Raw genomic sequence first — 12,878 nt, forward strand, 5'->3', positions numbered from 1 at the left:
TTAGACTTTCTTGAGTAGGAGGAGATGTGATCAGACTTGTATTTTAAGAAAATTATTTTGACAGCTAAGTGGAGGAGAAAAGGGAGTAGGGAGAGAAGCTTGAGGTGGGGAGAACAAAAAGGCTACCCCAACAGTTTAAATGAGAGGTGAGGATGACCTAGATCCAATAGTGGTAGCTATGTGAATAGAGAGTGTATATATATATGGAAGAAAAGATATGGAGACAGAAAGAAGATTTTGCAACTAATTGGTTATATAGAATGAGTGAAAGTGAGGAATCCAGGATGACACCAAAACTGCAAAACCAGGTGACTAGAATGATGCTAGACTTAATGCTATTCGGGAAGTTCAGAAGAGGGTCCAGTCTGGTGGAGAAGACAAGGAATTTAGATTTGGACATGCCGTGGTTGAGATGAATGGTGATGCGACATTCACTTTGAAGGAATGCAAAAGGAAGTTTGTGATGTGGGATGTAAGCCCAGGAGAGAGACCAAGAATGGATCGCCTACATGATCATCTACATAGAAATAATTGAACCCATGGGAGCAGATGAGTATGCCAAGCGATAAGAGGTAGAAGAGAAAAAAAGAAGACCCATAAAAAAGGCTTGGGCTATACTCACAGTTAGCAGGAATAATGATGGGTGGTGATCAAGGAAAAGAGACTGAGAAGAAGCAGAGGTTGGAAAAGAACCGGAGAAAGTAACACCGTGAAAACCTGGAGAAAAGATGGTACAAAAAGGAGAAAGTAATTAACAGCATCAAATCCTGCAGAGTTCAAGAAGGATGAGGACAGAAAAAAAAAGGCCATTTAAATTGGCAATTAGAGATCGTAAGTAACTTTGCAGAGAGAAGTTTCAGAGTGATAAGGAAGAAAACCAGATTGCAGGGGGTAAAGAACAAAGAGGAGAGGAAACTGAAGCAACAAAAAGATGTCTTTTTCAAGGACTCTGGCTGAGAAAGAGAGGAAAGATATAGGGATTTTTTTTTAATAATGAGGGAGAACCAGGACATGCCTGTAGAGAGCAGGGAAAGAAATCTATATAAGGAAAGATTAAAGGTATGAGGGTGGGGATGATAGAAGGGGCAATCTGCTACAAAATATGGTAGGTAATGGGATCAAGGGTGCATAGAGAGGGTTTAGCCCTGGTGAGGAGAAAGGTCACCTCTTTCCATCAGAAGGGAATAAAGGAAGAAACAATAGGGGATGATGTCAGGAGGATGTGAGATGAGGAGGGGAGAAGGAGTTTGTGATGAATGGCCTTGATTCTTTCAGTAAAGTATGGGACATGGGCCTCAGCTGAGAGAACAGAGGGGTACAGAGCATGTATGTGTGTGTGCATTTTCATGCATACATATATGTATATATCTATATATCCAACAAAAAGTGATGCTATAAATATGTGTACATATGGGTCCTTTCCCTCTTTATTTGATCTCTTTGAGGTACATAAGTACTAGGGGTATTGCTGAGTCAAAAGATATGTACAGTTTACTAATTTTTTTGCAGGAGAGGAAACATAGTTTCAAATTGCCTTCCAGAATGGCTGGACCAATTTGCAGTTCCATCAACAATGCTTTCCTGCAGCCCCTCTAATATCTTTTTGGGAGGGGGCGAGGGGTATCATCTTTGCCAATTTGATAAGTACAAGGTAGTGCTTCAGAACAACTTTAATTATCGTTTCTGTTATTAGTTACTTGGAGCATTTTTAGAGAGCTGTTGATATCTTACATTTCCTCTTCTGAGACTTTTCATGTTCATATCCTTTGACCCCTGGGGAACTGTCAAAGAATCACTCTTGTTCTTATATGTTTGTATCAATTGCCTAAACAACTCAGATAAGAGACCTTTATTGGAAAAATTTATTGCAGATATTTTCCCCAGTTTATTGCCTCCCTTCCAATTCTAATTGTTTGTACAAAATCCTTTTAATTTCACGTAATCAAAATTGTCCATTTTATCTGTTAAGATCACCTCTGCCCCTTGTTTGATCACAAACTCTTCTCATTATCCACATTTATGAGAAGTATGTCCTTGCCTTCTCTAATTTGTTTCTACCTAGGTCAGGTATCCATTTGGAACTTACTGTAGTGGATAGTATTACAGGTTAGTCTAAGCCGAATTTGTTCCAGACTGCCTTCCAATTTTCCCAGCAGTCTTTGTTGAATACTCTAGTAGCTGCTGTCCTGGGGTTTAGAGAACACTAGGCGAGGATGCTAATGGGCTCTCTGTAACCTTTTAAAGATTATTTACAGTGGTTTAACAGTCACACCTGCCATTTCTTTCAGTCCCCTGATATATAATTCATCCAGGGCTGGTAACATTAACTCTTCAAGGGCAGGTAGGGCTCTTTTTTTTAATCTCTCTATCTTGAATTTCAGGTCCCTTATATCAATTTTTTTCTTTTACTTTTCTTTGCAATCCAGAGACGATTTTACACAGGAGAAAAAGTAGAAGTGAGATAAGATTTGATTTCAAATACCTTCATTTGCTCTTCTTCCCCCACCTTTAGCTCCCATTTGTGTGTTATCTTACCCTTAAAGAATGTAAACTCCTTACGCACAAACATAAAAACAAAGATCAGAAGTAGAATTTGTTAGGGAAAGTATATGTCTATATATGTACGTATGTATGTGTATGTATATACCTATATCTATACTTAAATATGCCTGCGCTTAATTGCAGCCTTCTGGGGCAGGGGGCGGGGGAGGGGGGAGGAGGAGAGAAAAAGGGAAAAAAGAACAAAATAAAAAGTGCATAGCAGAGAACAAAAGAAAACTTACAAGGAAGCAAAGAAAAGATGGACAGTTTTCAACACAAGAAGTAGTATTTGTTATCTAGGGTTTCCTGAAATGGAAATTTATTGCTGTATATTTTGAACCCTCCATTATATTCTGCCATGCTTTTCTTTTTCTTTTCTTATTTTGTATTTAAATTTCAATATTAAGTTTTAGTATTTAAGTTTAGAATTTTTAAGAATGGAAAAAAAAAAAGAATGTAAAGTCCTAGAGGGCAGGGATTATCTTTATGCTTGTATGGACACTCCCAGGACTAATCAGAGTTCTTGGCACATGGTAAGTACTCAAATACTGTTTTCCTTTCTTCTTTCTTTCCTTCCCTCCCTTTCTCCTCCTTCCTTCTTCCCCTTTTTCTCCTTGTTGTTCTCTCCTTCCTTCCTTTATCTCCCATCTACCCTGAGGTAATGTTCCTATCATTTCTTTGATCAACATCTTTTCTACAAAATAATTTTTTTAAAGCACTTTGGCTAGTATTTAGCTTTCCCTCCAGCTAAATTCTGAGATTCAATGCTCTCCACTTTATTCTTAGACAAGTGTTGTCACCCTCTTGCATTCATCCCCTATTAAGCAGCCTTGCTTCTATCTTTTAATTAAAAAAAAAATCATGACCCAAAAGAATGGTCAATAATTACCTTTTGCATTCATACTGCTCTCTTTAAACAGCTTCCTTTTTTCTTCCCTATCAGAATTTTTTTATCTTCGGAATTTCATTCTTCAGAGTTTTGCAATTTTTTCTAGGTTGACTTCCTCTGTAGAATTTTAGTTTGTGCAATCCTACTCACCTCTCTCTGAACCATTCGAAATCTGCTCTCCCCCTATTTAGGATATGTGTCACATATGCCTGGCCTTCCTTTTCTTCTCTATCAGGAATTACAATATGGAATGATCTCTTACCATCGATACTCCTATTGTTTCTGATTCATTTGCCATTTCATTTTTGTTAGTCAGAGTCAGGCCGTCAATAGCAGTTCACCTCATCTACTTCATTTTTTTTAAGAATGAAATTAATCATTAAGGTAAGCCAAGAAGTTATTAGTTGCTCCTATTCTGGCAAAGAAAGAACTCCCACAGATGTTTGGGTAAAGTTTTGGCATCGTCACCATATCGTACCTCTGCGTCGGACTTGTAAGCTGTTTCCCGAACTCTTTAGCTATTTTCTTTCTTTGTCTTGGTGGTCTAGAGTATACCATCGTAACAATATTGCTTCCCTTTCTTCTTCTATTAGTATTTATGAAATGCTCTCTCCTTTTCCCCCTCACATTACAAGACACTCTTAGGTCAGCTGATCTTTTCATACAATTCTATACGGTTCATCTTTATAATACAGTGTTAGCCTACATGCCTTTATTTACTCTGTTTCTTTTGATGACCCACACCTTTCCAGAACTATATTCCAGATATGGGTCCCAGCACACCAGGTCTCCGTAATACTTACAGTGTGAAATTTGACTTTTTTGTATTTGTGTCTCTAGTTCCTTTGCTTATTGCCTGCACTTTCTGCATGTATATAATGGGTTTCTGAGGTCATAGATTTTATTTCTTGGATTTTGCATTTTGTAAATTGTCGGGTGACTTAACTGCTATTCTTCACCTTGTGTCATAGCTCCTATCCATGGGATCTAGCTTGGCATAAGTAATTACAGGCATTCTTGTCTCTTCATCTCTTTTCATTTTAAATCCCTTTGGATTACAGAGGAAAGACTCCGGATAAACGCATTTTTGCCAGCCCTTTACTGGGTGTGCTCCATCCCTAGCCAAGAGCTCCTTGGAATTATTTTAGCCCAAGGTATATGATTTTAAATCACATTCTCAAATACCATATTTTTAATCATTTATTCATTTCCTAGCTCTGACTTTTTCTTCTTAAACTTTTTTTTATTGATCTTTTGTTTATACTTCATGCACATTTCCTAATACATCTTCTACCTCTCTTCCTCTCAGAAGGCCTGGAGACAAATGTGAGATAAACCAGAGGGTTTTTTCTCATAACAAATACTTTTAAAAAGGAAAAAAAAAAAAGCAGAACTAACCAGCATATCAACCACCTAGCATTATTTGCAGCATCCTACTATCATGATATCAGCTCAACTTTGCAAAGAAGAGGCCAAGCCTGAGTATAATTCCACTGCCCACAGTTTTGATTGATGTTATGTTTTTCTTTACATTTAAGTTATTGTAGTCAATGTCTATATGGTTTTCCTGGCTCTACTGGGATAACTTTGCATCAGTTCATATACAGCTTCCCAAGCTTCTCTATATTCTTTATATTTGTTGTTTCTTACAGCACAGTAACATTCCAAACCCTAAACTTGGACTACTTCCACCATTTACCTCTTCCACTCCTACTCCCACATTGCTAATAGAGCTAAAGCAAATCCAACAACTTTCCTAACTGTAATTACTACAAATTTATGTTATCTAATCTTGAATGAGCCCGCGGTGAAACAAGGCATCATTTTACTTTTCCTTGATTCCATATCCCACTCTTGACAGCAGCTGTTCCAAACATTATTTTGTCTTTAAGTTCCCCCAAATACACATCTATAAATGTGTACATACATATACACATGTACATATGTGGCATAAATGTATGTATATATACACATATATAGTATGTACATATGTATGTATATTGTGTGTGTAGGTATACATGTATATAGAGGCAGGATGTCCCAAGTCTTCGTGCAGCTCTAAGCTTTAACAGCTTAAAGAGTATGTACGTATATGTGTGCAGCTAAATGATCTATAATATTTGGAAGTAATGAAACATTACTGTATGGTAAGAAATTATATGAGGAATTCTGAGAAACAAGATGCCTATTAACTGAAAAAGAATGAAATAAGCAGAGCCAAAAAGAGTAATAAATATTCTCTTTATTTTGGAGTAACCGAAAATCAACAATTGCCTTAGAGAAGAGATGATGAAGCACACCTCTCTCCCCAGAGAGGCAGATGACCACTAGAGCAAAATGTTGTATATACACTGTGAGATTTGGTCACTGTATCAAATGTTTTTGCTGAAGTGGGGGACAGAAAGGGAAGGAAATCATAATTTATATAGTACCTACTATGTGCCAGGCACCATGCTAAGTGCTTTATAAATATCTCTTTAATTCTCACAATAACCCTGGGAGGTGGATGCTGTTATTAGTCCCATTTTAGAGTTGAGTAAACTGAGGCAAATAAAGGTTAAGTGACTTGCATAGAGTTAACAGCTAATAGGTGTCTGAGGCCAGATTTGAACTCAGTCAGGCCTTCCTGACTGGAGGCCTCGTGTTCCTGACACTGAGTCACCTAGTTGCCCCACTTAAGTAAGCATTCAATTTGAAGGAGGGAAGGAAGAGAAAGGGGATCTTTTTTTTGTAGAAACATCAGTTATATTAAGACAAAATGCACCAACTTTTTTTGAAAGAACAAGTCATGCCAAACTGGCCTCATTTCCTGCTTAAATAGGGTTACTAGATTGGGATACTTTAGAATCAGCTCACACAGACTTCAGCAGAGCATTTGAAAAAGTCTGCATTCTTACGGACAAGATGCTGAAAATATATGCTAGATAAGGGCGGTAATGCATATTAAGAACTCATCGAAAGACGAAACTCAAAGCACAGTCATTAAGAGTTTAATATTAACTCAAAAGGAGGTCTACAATGGAATGTCAGACCACTTTTCAGGCACCAAAAGTGTACAGGCCCCCAATATGAGACGTCCCTGAAATCCTGGAAGAACACAACACTCAATACCCCAAGAAAGTAGCAAAAGGACCAGCCTAGACCTTCCCTCCAGAAGTGCACAGAGATCAGCTCTAACACCATGTCCTAAGTAAGGAAGTAGGCTGGAAGAATAAACGAGCAACAAAAGAATTTCACATTATGAATGACACTAGAGATGCAAACCCAGAAGTAGAGAATGATTCTAAAACATCTAACAAAATCTCAAAGGAAAACACACCTTGGGCACAGATTCAATGAAAAAGATAAGAGCTGTGCAGAAATTTTAAAGTTCAATTACAGGAGTTAAGAGAAAAGTAAAAAACTAAACATGAAATGAAATGATAAAGGACTGAACAAGGATAAATGGCTTATATTCTAATATGAAGAGATGATACAAGTGTTCTATATGAACTTTTTCATCACTGAGGTCATAGAGTCTCATTAGATAAGGCCTGGGAGTGGTAATGGTCTTAAGAGAAGAATGAAAAGAGTGGGGAAGAGGAATACACTAAAGACAGGAAGGGAAAAGGTTAGGAAAAATTATCTCACATAATCAGATTGCAAAAATAGATATCTCCACAAAAAGAAGGAGAAGATGGGGAGAATGGTTCACACTTGAATCTCACTCATCAGAACTGACAAAAGGAGGGAAGAATACACAGACATACACAGATTTGGGTATAGAAAAATATTTCACTCAACAAGGAAATACGAGGAAGGGGGAGAAGAAAGCAGACAGAATTAAAGGACAATAGATTAAGGGAGAAATTGGGCCTAAGCAAAACAAATTCTAAGATACACAGAAATATTTTATTTTCTTATTTAAAAATGATATGCATGTGGTATTTTCTAAGTTACCTTTATACATTTCATTCTAGGAAATTATGAAAAAATAACAAGTCAGACTACATTGCTTTATATTTTTTTGTTCTAAACATTTGCACCCCCTACTGGAGATTAACTCCACTATGGCTGGAGAAAAAAAAGGAAATTACTTTTTAATCTCTCCCCAAATATTGAGAAAATATTTGATATTTGTCTTCTTCAATCACCACTGAAATTACAAAAGAGAAAAACGCTACTAATAAATGGGATGGCAGAACCTCACTTCAAAAGGAAAGTCTCTAAAGTTATAGTCAAGGATTGCATACGAAAAAGCAGGCTCAGATTTAGCACTTACCCCGGTTAAGTAATCCACAATCCTGGCGCAAAGAAGGGCTGCAGGAAGGTCAAAGTAGTTGTCAAAGAAATAATATTTTGCTGGCAAAACAGTAAAATGAAAATGAGTTATTTATTAATTAGGTATCAACATGGATGTTTAACTTGTACCAAATACAAGAAAATGTGGCTCAGTGACATTAGATTCTAGACGGACTACACACTCCTTTTCCATGTTGAAATTATTCCACTGAAGGCTTTATTTCTTCTAACGAAACGTCTGGCTCTGAGGACTCAATGAACAAGCCAGTCATTTGACATCTAAACTTCCTTTGCAGTTCTTCATCATGCCCAGGAGCTGGGTACCTCTCCCTCATTTTTCAGTTTCCTTTTGTATGCTTTCTTATCCCATTAGATTACAAGTTTCTTGAGGGGTAGAGAATGTCATTCTTTTTATTATTTGTATCCCCAACATTTAATACAGTGCCTGGCACATAGAAAGTGCTTAATAAATATTGACTCACAAAAGCACTTTGTGCAAAGAGAAATAAAATGTTATTTTTCTAAAATTGTAACTAGCCTGCTCAAATCCATAACAAACCTAAAATCCTAATACAAATGTAAAAAGTGACCTATAACAGTCAAAGATTCCTGCAATCAATGTAAAATTTTTTAAACACCCCCCCACACACACACCCACAATAAATGCTAGGCAACAAACTGCTACAAGGACCTCTCCTCAATTTACTTCACCTGCAATCAATCAAATATCATTTATTAAATATCTATTTTGGACACTGCACTAATTACTTGGGATACAAAGAAAAAATGAAATAGTTCCTGCCCTCAAAGAGCTTAAATCTAATGAAATGTGGCTTTTAATCATCCACATAAAGGAAATACTGAGGCAGCCAAGTGAAATTGCCAGATAATTTCTTCAGTGTCACAGACTTTCCCCATCTATACAAACTACTCTCAAAAGTAACAGGGAATATTTATCCCCATTTTACAGTTTGGGAGGTCTATACAGTTAGGGAAGTATAGACTTCCCCCTTACCCACCTAGTACCCTTTTGTCTTTCATGATTCTCCTATATCTCCTTCTGCATTTGACACTGCTTACTTCTTCCTCCTTATGGGCAGTCTATTCCTCTATGACTGCTGAAACATCATACTACCTTACATTTCTAAGTCAATTTTTTCTGCTTCTTTTGAGAGGGTTCCTTTCCCTCTTCCCAACTCTGCAGGGAGGGTTGTTCCCCAAGGTTCTGTCCTTGGGCTTCTTTTTCCCTCTTATACACATGGCAGCCTCACTGACTCCACTACTACAATTACGCAGATGATTCCCAAATCTCTATCTAGCACTGACCTCTCTCCCGAGTCCCACATCCACATCTGTCACCTCTTACATGAGATAAACAGCCAAGCTCCACTGCTCCTGCCTCTACAAATTGTTTTACCTACAACATCCTGCCCCCTTAATTCCTGTTGCCACCACTCTAGTAAAAGAATGAATAAATGAATGCATGGATAAATGAAAAAGCATTTTAAGCCCTAGGGATACAAAAAACAAGATGGCCTCTGGCCTCAAGTAGCCAAAATTCTAATAGCAAAAGACAACACATATGGGAGGGTGATGGCCAGGAAAAAGTGTTTTGGTCTAAGAAACTCTAGGAGGGGGTAGTAGGAAAGGTACATGGGGTCACCATGACATGAAAATGGATGGAAAGCAGCATGATAGCTCTGGGTCAGGCTAGATCTAAGGTACTCTCACCAAACAGGACTTCGCTGCCATTCACCTGGATTAGGAGTATAACAGCAACCACACTGGCATACCCAGGATGGTTGCGAGTGCAGGTTCTTTTATCTGCTTTACTAGGAAAGACAGCTGTTTCAGGGGTAAATAATCTTCACTAATCACATAAAATACAAACAGAGGAAATACAGAGAAGAGAAATAAACACCAATAGACAGGGCTCTGCTGCCTGAATCAAAGCAAAACTGCTATATATACTTTACATTCACCACTGGATCGAAAAAGCCTTTACCTCTGAGCAGTCTGGGAGCTGTGAACAGACAGCCACTCAGAGTCTTGACCAGGGAATCACAAAATCCTTCTCGTTAAGGAGCAAAAGCTCACCTCTCAGAATATATACTCTTCTGGCTAATAGGCTCAGAGCCAGAAGGCATCACAACCCTCCTGACTCAGTGCCTAATTAGCTTAGTACCAAAAAGTGTGGAAGCCTTCCTACAAGCAAGCTTCCCTTAATGTGCTCCACGTGAGGCCTATTAGTGGGAGGGGAAGATCTTATTCTCCATTGACCTTACAGGAGGCAGCTAGATGGCATGGTGGATAGAGTGTTGGGCTTGGAGTCAGGAAAACCTGAGTTCAAATCCAGCCAGACATTGATTAGCTGTATGACCCTGAGTAAGTCACTTAGCCTCTGTTTGCCTTAGCTTCTCCAGCTGCAAAATGGGAATTATAATAGTGCCTACATTCCAGGGTAGTTGTGAGGATTAAATAAGATAAAATTTGTAAAGTGCTTAGCACACAGGAGGTGCTTAATAAATGCCTGTTCCCTCGCCCTTCTCTCTCTCTTATTATAGTATCCTCCCTCACAGGTCTTCCCATTTCTACTCTCTCCCCCAACCTAAACCATCCTTCACACTGCTTGAATTAACCACCTTATTGATCTAATCAAGCCAACAAGCAGTTATTAGTTGCCTACTATGTGCTAGGCATTGTGCTAAGCACTGGGGATACAAAGAAACGCAAACAAAAAAAAAAGGACACGTCATTTCTCTGCTGAAAATATTTCATTGAGTTCCTACTGGCTAAAGATGGAATGATCTACTACTTATCCTGGCATTCAAGGCCCTCTAAAATCTAGTGCCACCCTAACTTTCTAGCTTTAACTGATATGATACCTCATATGCGACACTCCAGCCAAAAGACTCTTCCTCTTACCTCCATAAAGTAGTTCGCCATTACCAGATTCTTGCTTATGTTGCTCCCTGTGTCTAGAATGACTTCTGAAATCCTAACCATCATGTCACCTCCTACATTAAACCCCCTGATTCACCCAAGTAGTGATGTCGTTCCCTCTTCAAACCTGATGTAGTACTCTGCTTACACCTTTCTTAGGGACTTATGTTTTATGCTGTACTAGTTTTTTCTGTATGTGCATATCCCCCTCCTAGACAGCAAATCTCATGATGGCAGGGACCTTCTCCACTACTTAGCACAACATTAAGCAAACAGCAGGCTGAATTGAACAATCTCACTCCTTTTAAAAAAAAAGTTATTTAATTTTTTCCGATTTCATGTAAAGACAGTTTTCAACATTCATTTTTATAAGATTTGGGGTTCCAACTTTTTTTCTCCCTGCCTCCTACTCCTCCCCCTTCCCCAAGATAGCAAGCAATCTGATATAGGTTACACATGTGTAATCATGTAAAACATATTTCCACATTAGTCATGTTATCTCACTCCTCTTTTCAAGGACATTGCAAAGAAGGGCAGCACTGAGGGAGAAAGGCACTCTAAAGGTTAGATGTCTGTGCTCTTCAAGCTAAGACTGAGAGGACCTTAGGAGAAAATATTTAGAACTGGAAAGGCCCTTAGAGGTCCTCTTAGTTCAATCCCCCCAGATAAGGAAACTGAGGCCCAAGGAGGATAAGTGGCCTGCTGGAGAAAGCAAATGATAAAGTTGGGATTTGAGCCAAGCATTCTTTAGATAGCATCCACCAGAGTTTTTTTTTCCAATATGCTTCGGGCCCCACTGGATGGGCTAATTTGGGAGTCAACTACACCTTTATGAAATCTACAACCATATACCTATACCTTCCCTCCCTTTTAGCTCTCTGCTAACTTTTAGTTTCACGAGTTAGAACACTTAGATCAAGGTCAGGTTTAAACCCCTCAGTAAGGTATTTCTTGCACCAAGAAAATTTTGTTCTTCAGGAGTAATCTTCACTACTATTCTTCTCTCCACTCATCTTCCAAATTTGTTTTATTGATGACAGGGACAGAAATAAGGATGTGTGAAAGATTTAATGTAAACCACTGCCACTGCTAAAAAAACAAACAAAAAAACCCCAAACCGCTAACACTCCAAGTCTCTGTTCTCTAATGAGAATGTCATTAAGAGGCACCTTCTTTAAACATAAAAGCACAGTACATTTACTTTTGGAATACCAGGGTTAGGGTTTTAAAAGGGATTATGAGGGGCTGAATTTATATTATCTGCTGGCATAGGTTTTAATTCTAGTTAGGTGATTCAATTATACTAACCAAAAATGATCACAATGTCTGTGCTTCAGTCTCTTTAACAATAACACATGAAATAATTAGCATAAATGGAAAATGTGTCATGGTGAATAAAGTATGGTATTTAGAATCATAATGGCCTGATTTCCAATCCTGTCTAATAGATATGACCCTAAGTAAGTCAACCAATAAGTATTAAACACCTACTATGTGCCAGGCACTCTGCTAGGCACTGGGGAGGGATACAAGTACGTAAAATGAAAATGAGCCCTACTCACGCTGAGTTAATAGAGGCAACAAGTACCTATAAAAATGTATGTTAATAAACGTAAGTTAATAAAAATTAATAAATGTATTACATGTATATATACATGCAATGTGTGTGTTTGATGTGTTTATAATATGTATATGTGTATACACACATATGCACACTCAAAGTAGTTAAATATATCCTATAAGAGAGACCTAGCAGCTGAAGGATCAAGAAAGGCTTTTATTTATTGATACATAGTTTTTATTTATTTCATATACAAGGTTAATAAATGCATTACATATGTGTATACATGAAATACATGTGTTTAATTTGTTTATAACATATCTGTGTATACACATACATATGCACATACAAAGTAGTTAAATATAAGGTCCTTTACGAAGTACCTAGCAGCTGAAAGATTAAGAAAGGCTTCAAGCCAAACATGACACTTGGGTCACATTTTATAAGGCAGAGTTCAGGAAAAAGTGCTTTCCAGGTGTATAAGGTAGCCAGTGGAAAGGTACAGGTACAGCAAATGGACTGGTGGGAATGAGGAATAGAGACAAGGCCAGTCTGCTGGACTGCAGAGTATAGCAGGGGAGTCACATCCAAGGAGAATAAAGAAACAGGTTGGCAGAAGGCTGTATTGATTTCTAAAAGTTAAACAGAGGAGTTTATATTTTA

General features: G+C 38.0%; 1 protein-coding gene across 1 annotated transcript in view; it reads right to left on the reverse strand.

The window, feature by feature from the left end:
* Positions 1 to 12,878, reverse strand: part of NT5DC1 (5'-nucleotidase domain containing 1) — a 251,990-nt gene that overhangs the window by 218,977 nt on the left and 20,135 nt on the right. Inside the window, exon 5 of the mRNA XM_036769032.1 lies at positions 7,692 to 7,771. Coding sequence (XP_036624927.1) covers positions 7,692 to 7,771 — 80 coding nt within the window. The remainder of the gene's footprint in view (positions 1 to 7,691; positions 7,772 to 12,878) is intronic.

This window comes from Trichosurus vulpecula, chromosome 7, assembly GCF_011100635.1.
Source record: "Trichosurus vulpecula isolate mTriVul1 chromosome 7, mTriVul1.pri, whole genome shotgun sequence".
Taxonomy (NCBI): Eukaryota; Metazoa; Chordata; class Mammalia; order Diprotodontia; family Phalangeridae; genus Trichosurus; species Trichosurus vulpecula.